At 37.9% G+C, this 6,983-nt stretch overlaps 1 protein-coding gene across 4 annotated transcripts in view; it reads right to left on the bottom strand.

Moving 5' to 3' along the window:
* Nucleotides 1-3,395: 3,395 nt before the first annotated feature.
* syvn1 (synovial apoptosis inhibitor 1, synoviolin) overlaps nucleotides 3,396-6,983 on the bottom strand; it is a gene marked incomplete in the record, with an annotated part of 26,234 nt that continues 22,646 nt past the window's right edge. For all 4 annotated transcript variants that reach the window (XM_014027625.1, XM_014027623.1, XM_014027626.1 and 1 more), the window contains 1 exon segment: nucleotides 3,396-4,270. In XM_014027625.1, coding sequence (XP_013883079.1) covers nucleotides 4,068-4,270 — 203 coding nt within the window.

Here is a 6,983-nt window from a genome sequence, read left to right as displayed (position 1 = left end):
AGTAATATATTTACTGAGAAAAATGGTGACGTGTTCAATACTTATTTTACCCGCTGTACAACCAGTAACAACCACAGTGCAGCACCAGGAGACTGACTTTAGTTCTTTAAACTATTTACTAAGTAAATCTAAAGTTTTATCTGACAAACTCTGGTTGAGTTGACACAATGATCCTCCAACTTCTACAGGCAACACTGAACATGTTCAACTGTTCAGTAAAACACACTCACTGTAAACAAATTACTACTTAGCACACAAAATGTTAGTGACGTGGCAGCATATTAATAAGCCTCATAATTTAATTTAACGGCATGAACAAAGAAAATGACACAGCACACTGTGTGTGGGGGGCTTCACTGCTGCAGCCGTGTGAGGGGCAAACTGAGCACATCACAGGGGAAGTAGGTCAAAGGTAACAGGTTATGTTGTTTTTCTTTTTACAAAAATAACTTAATAACATTATTAATACATACATTAACTAGGTGTTAAAGGAGGGCATATGCAAAGAAAAAAATACACTTGACCAAAAGGGCTCTTCAGGACAAAGGGCAAAAGGGGCAGGTGCTCCAGCCCCCCCTCAGCAGTCACACATGAACAGGAGAGTTGAGAAGCTGTAATTAAAATATAGACACATTAAAATATACACACAAATAAATGACGAATTATGAGTCTGTAACTGTAATTATAGCTGTTTAAATGTTAGTTTACACATTTGTGACACTTTTTTCTGTGACTTTACATTCAGAAAAATGTGTAAAGGTTTTTGGCAGGTGAAAATTTTAAATACAAATCTTTTCTGCAGGTACACAAATGTAAAATTTGCACGTCTACCTTTACACCAGCACCTGTAGAACATGAAACCCACAGAAATCAGACAGAACTGGTTTGTTGAAACTTGTCCTGTTTCATATTTTGCCAAGTCACTTCTGTAATAAACTGAATTGAATTGAAATTTCAGTCTTTATCTTGTGAATGTTGAGTCTACATCTGGATTTTATGAATGTTTCTATGAAAACATCAGTTCTTCCTTGTCACAAATTTTTATTACAAACATTTTATTCTAAAAACAGTAACCCTCTAAATTAAAAAAAGTCGTTCTTAATGAACTGTGCACATGAGCCTCTATGAACAATAGAGCCAATCAAGGCACTGACGACCTATTGTTTGGCTGATGGTCCTCTTTTGCATGTGACCAACCTGTTCGTCCATGTGGAGGCGGAGCTTATACAAGTTCAGACTGAAGAAGTCTCTTGGAGGAGAGACGAAACGTTTCATTAAAGAAGAACCCGTCCAGAGGACCTACTTATTTTTCTTGTAGGTTTTTCTCCCTGATTTACTGAGATGCATCAGGACAACGCTCTGATCTTCCATCAAAGGCCTAGGATTGGTTGAACATCAGCAGCCAGGTTGCAGGACAGGTTAAAAAAAGATCTCCCACACAGGGATGATTTAACGCCTACCAAGACTCGTTTTACTTCAACATCTGTAAAGTTGGCTGAACTATAGCTAATCAGTGTGCATTGCCAATGCAATGCACACTATTGTGATTMRTTTCCCATCCAAGTCATCTCAACTTTGCCATGCTTCTCCTCCTGCCTACATTGTCCTACAGCTGCCATTGTAATTTCTATCTGTAAAGGTCCTGTGCTAAATGATTGCTATGCCTTTTGGTTCCTGTACAACTTGAAGTTTTTGAAATATTTAATGTTTAAACTTTATTCCAAATTCATAAAATGAGAGTCAATGGGGCCTTGTAATGGTCCAATACTGCCCCCAGCTGTACTCAACTTGGTACTGCACCATAGTTTTTTATATTTAATCTCAGTAGTTCAGTGTTCACAGTACTAATATGATTGTATTTTGATGTTTTACTATAATATTGTCTTAATACTGCTCTATTGTTGTAATATTATGCATTTTTGTGTCAATAATTGTATTGGCAATGTGGCCTCTTTCTGCACACATACAAACCAACCCCTGCCACCACACTTTGCCACAGCTCCATTGGTCTAATGCAGTGGTTCCCAAAGTGTGGGGCGCGCCCCCTAGGGGGGGCGCAGTGCCATTGCAGGTGGGGCGCGGCTTGACTGAATGGAGGGGAGGTGGACGGGGGAATGCTCGGACGTTGTTGGTCTGGACAGGTTTTTGATCGAGATTTATTCTTAATCAACAAACTTTAATTTTTTTTCCTCTCAGGGTGTTGTTCATAATTAAAAACCCACTTTACACAGAAATACTTTTTTAAGTTTTATTGAAGCAATGTTGAATATTTTCATAAAGTAAAAAAATACACTTAAATAATTACTGTTAAGATGTTTTAAGAGGTTGTAATTTATTGCAATCTATTTTTTTTCAGTTTTCTTTCATCAGTTCAAATGTTAAAGAACATTTTGTGGTGAGAAATAAACTGAAATGAGTTTAAAAACAAAATATCTGTGCGTGTGTGTGTGTGTGTGTGTGTGTGTGTGTGTGTGTGTGTGTGTGTGGACGGGTTATTCCTACAACATGAGGTATTTTTTACAAAAAAAGCAGCCAGGTGGGGACCGAAGTGAATCGTGGGGACCATTGTCAGGTCCCCACGGGTCCAAATGCATGTTCCAGGTGTGGGGTTAGGTTTAGGACCAAGGTTTAGGTTAATTTTAGGGTCAGGTAAGTTTCTGTGAGGTTAATTTTAGAGTATATGGTCAGGGTTAGGATATAACGTCTAAAAAACATGAATGGAAGTCAATGGAAGGTCCCCACGGGGTCGAGAAACAAACGTGTGTGTGTGTGTGTGTGTGTGTGGTGGAGCATGAAATTATTTTTATAAACCAAAGGGGGGGGGCCATCAGAAAAGGTTTGGGAACCATTGGTCTAATGGTCTATGTCATGGACTTTCATGTGGGAGATCAGGGTTCAAAACCCAGCTAATGCAACTTTAACAAAAAATATCTTCCAACTTCACATTGTCACACAATTACCTTAATTACGAACACCTGCTGACGTGACAGGCACAAGCTGGTATAGAAAACATATTTGAACTTGGTCAAAGTTCACTCTGCAAGTCCAATGCTGCAGGCAATGACATGCTACATGGCAATGCACACTTGTTTTTACATCGTAAAAACCCATGTCTAGTTTTACAGTGGGTCATGTTGACTAGCTGTGGCAACCACCTTGAATCAGGTTCGTTTAAAAAAATAAATGAATTGATCCATTAATTTGAGTTTCATTAAAGTCTGTCCACTGGTTCATGAGATTTGTAACCAAGTCATTTTCTTTCGATGGCAGCGAGCAATATTAAAAAAATAAGAAGCAAACTATTTCTGCTTATTTTTATTCTCATCAAGAAGCACTGTGATGTATGCACTGAATATGCTCATTGTAAAAAGAATGGATGAACAGAATTTCTTTCAGACAATTGAAATGAAAGAGTTTTAATTTACCAGGCAAACCTTTAAATCAAAGGTAACAACAAAGCGCTAAAAACAAGAGCTGTGGCTTCAGCCGGCCAGCATTCACACACATTGTTGCCGTCACTTCAGTCTACTCTGCACCTTCATCCTATTAAAACTCTTTACAATATGTACAGGTTCCACTCAGTCAGTGTGTTACAGCATCAGCAGGTAGAATCCCAGGAAACTGAAGAGTCGAGTAGAAAAGCAGAAATAACTGATTGTTTCCCTTGAACTGAATTAGTTTAGTAAATGATCTGTATACTGTGTAACATGTTGATGTAAAAAGTCAACAGTTTAAGCAAAATATGCAGGTTAACAGTGAAACTAAGAAACATCTAAACAAGGCCTCTCCCACACTGACAGGGTTGAGACGAACCTGTTGAACTTACAAATACCTGCTACTGCAGTCGTTCATTCTGGGCAAAACATCGATGAAAACTGAAGACAAAAAGATACTACTGCTGTGTCACACAAACAATTCAGCAGCATGTTCCGTTGGCCTGAGTCCAATGCCACACTGTCAGAAACCACAGCCACGGGGCAGCGAGGCAACACAGAACCAAAGCAGCTGTGAGTCCTCTCAAAGGTCCTGATGGTTCAGAGCAATACCTCCCAGTCACTACCCAGGGATCAGTCGTCCTGAGGAGGGGGGGATGAAGACGATGCTGTCTCTAGTTTGCGAAGTCGGCGCCGCCTTAGTTCAGCCTTGCTCGGCTCTCCGCCCTCATCCTCCAGCACCTCTTCATCCAGGTCCTCTTTTCTTTCGCTGTCCGGTGCACAGGAGGTGGAGTCAGCAGGCTGAGAGGAAACTGTGGCTCCTCCCACCTCGTCAGCTGCAAACACAAGATTCATCTAGTTATAATTTACATTTTCCTTTTTAAAATTCAACACTTTACTAAAATTAACTAATCAAAAAGAGTTCTCTGGGACAGCTGTGGCAGTGGTTAGGGGAGTTGTCCGGTTTCTGGATCCCCCGTTCCAGCTGTTGCAGTCGTCGTGTCCATGGACAAGATACTTCACCCACTGGTCCAGTGGCACCGGTACATGGCAGCCCCGCCTCTGTCAGTGTGCCCCAGGAAACTGTGGCTACATGTAGCTTACCACCATCAGTGTGTGAATGTGTGAGTGATTGTAAGTGTAAAGTGTTTTGGGGTCCAGAGGGACTTGCATTCACAATTCAACAGAAAACATAGGTGTGTGACTTTTACATTTGTTCTGTTCCTCCTGATTAATGTACACTCAGGCCTCTGGCTCATCAGTCAGGTGAGCACTTGATGTAAATGACCCTTACAAGACGTCAGTTCACTCTGCTGATGAGCTATGAGAACTGTACTCTGTGTCTGAACTCCTTGCTGCAGTTAAAAGAGCTCAGAACTGAAATCTGCCACCCGCTTCGGATGTTATCATCCATTAAATAGACGTTATTAGCCGTTATCATTCCCATAGAATGGCTTAAGACCGTCAGCTAGCTAGTATCAGGCATAAAACCACTAAGGTTTTTTATGCAATCTGGTTAATATGAGGCATAAARCCACTAAGGTTTTTTATGCAATCTGGTTAATATGAGGCATAAAATGAGGCATAAAACCACTAAGGTTAATTTTAGAGAAAATGACATGGGCTACGATAAAGTAGACCAGACTCCGGCGGTAGCAGAGTTGTTACATTCCAACGTATATGGCACTGGTAACCCACTAGGGGGCACTATCGGGACAGTCTGAAGCAATTCTATGGGACTGATAACTGCTAATAACGTCCATTTAATGGACTGATAACATCCGAACCGGCTGAATCTGCTGGAAACAGTTTGTACAAATGAACGACGTAGGACCTGGAATAGGTCATATCACATGTGGAGTTCCTCAAGGTTCTGTACTTGGACCAAAGTTATTTGTTTTATGTGAATGATTTGATAAATGTGTCAGAGTTGTTTAAATGTGTTTTATTTGCAGATGATACGTTTTTTGTTTTGGTAAAAATATAGAATGGATGTTGGAAATGATACAAGATAAAATACAGACTTGGTTTAAACCTAATAAATTATCATTAAATTTAGATAAAACTAATTGTATGATATTTAGTAATAGAAAGAACTATTGATTTTTCATTTAGAGTTGATGGTGTTGAGATCTGTAGAGTCAGGGAGGTGAAGTTTTTGGGTGAGCTGACATGGAGAGCATATATAAATCTTTTAAGAAAAAAAAAATCTAGATCCCTTGCAATACTGTATAAAGTAAGAAAATTATTCAATGATAAAATTATGTATACGTATGTTGTATAACGCAATAATTGTTCCACACTTGATCTATTGTATTGATGTTTGGGGAAAGCATGTAAAACAATTACTAATTTACAAAAAAGAGCTGTAAGAATTCTTACAGGAAAACATTACAGTCATCCACGAAACACATTGTTCCATCAGTTGAAGTTATTGAAGTTCTATGATTTGGTTGATTATAGTATTTTATCAGTCATGTATAGGGCTCATAAAAACACATTACCTTCAAACATCAGAACTGTAACAATCTCAAAGGGATAGGAATGTTTGTGAAACCTACATTTAAAACCAGTACTTCAATCCAGGGTATAAGATTATGGAATAATCTGGAAGATGGAATTAAAAACGTCAAGAGAATGATAAAGCTTAGTCTGTTGGAGAAATATGTAATGGTATAATGTGTATTTATACGAGTTGTTGTTGTTGACCATTTTTATTTAAATTTAGTTTTTCGAGAAAAGGGACAGATATAAGGTTTTTTTCTTCTTCTGCTACCTTTCATTTATGATTTGTATTTTTATTATGTACAGAATTTGTTGTTTTTAAAGAAATGAATAAACTAAACTACTACTATAAATAATTTGCACAAAAACTTGTGAGCCATTTAAGATTAAAATGTCTGAAAACGTACAGTGATGCTGTTGGATTTGTGTGCTCAGGTTCAATTATTGAATGTGTGAAGAGTTTAGTGAAATTTTTAAAGAAACTAAATTCACTAACTTTACAGCACAACAACCAACAATGATCTACTACTACTACATGGAATGTGTGGCAGTTTTCCCACAAATGCTGCTCTGGTTTGTTTTAATTAAAAAAGTTTTCTTGCCTAGCTGAAATACTTTATCAGAATCTTACAAATTCATATCACTACAAAATGCAAACCTGTCTAAATTGATAAGTTTCGTCTATATGAGCCTGTTTACCTGATAAACGGTTAATTGTTGTATTTGCCTTCATGACATTACTAATAGTGTAGAAAGATAATTCTGTGTTCTGAAATAAGTCTCATTTGTTTGAATCTTAAAGGGATCCATGATTAGTTGTAACATTAGACTTGATCTGATAAACATTTATTTTAACTGTAAAATAAAAACTGTAAAAATACTGTTGGCTGTTTAGTTTTTATAATTTTTAAAAATATATTTTAACATGGACAGAACCATTTTGTTTACACACAAAGCATTCTGGGTAAATGATGACATGGATAGGTCCTTAGTGTGAGCGAGCTATATCCACCCTGAAGGTTAATCTTGGACAATATCTGATGA

This window comes from Austrofundulus limnaeus, unplaced genomic scaffold, assembly GCF_001266775.1.
Source record: "Austrofundulus limnaeus strain Quisiro unplaced genomic scaffold, Austrofundulus_limnaeus-1.0 Scaffold666, whole genome shotgun sequence".
Classification (NCBI taxonomy): Eukaryota; Metazoa; Chordata; class Actinopteri; order Cyprinodontiformes; family Rivulidae; genus Austrofundulus; species Austrofundulus limnaeus.
This window is presented reverse-complemented; position numbering and strand designations above follow the sequence as displayed.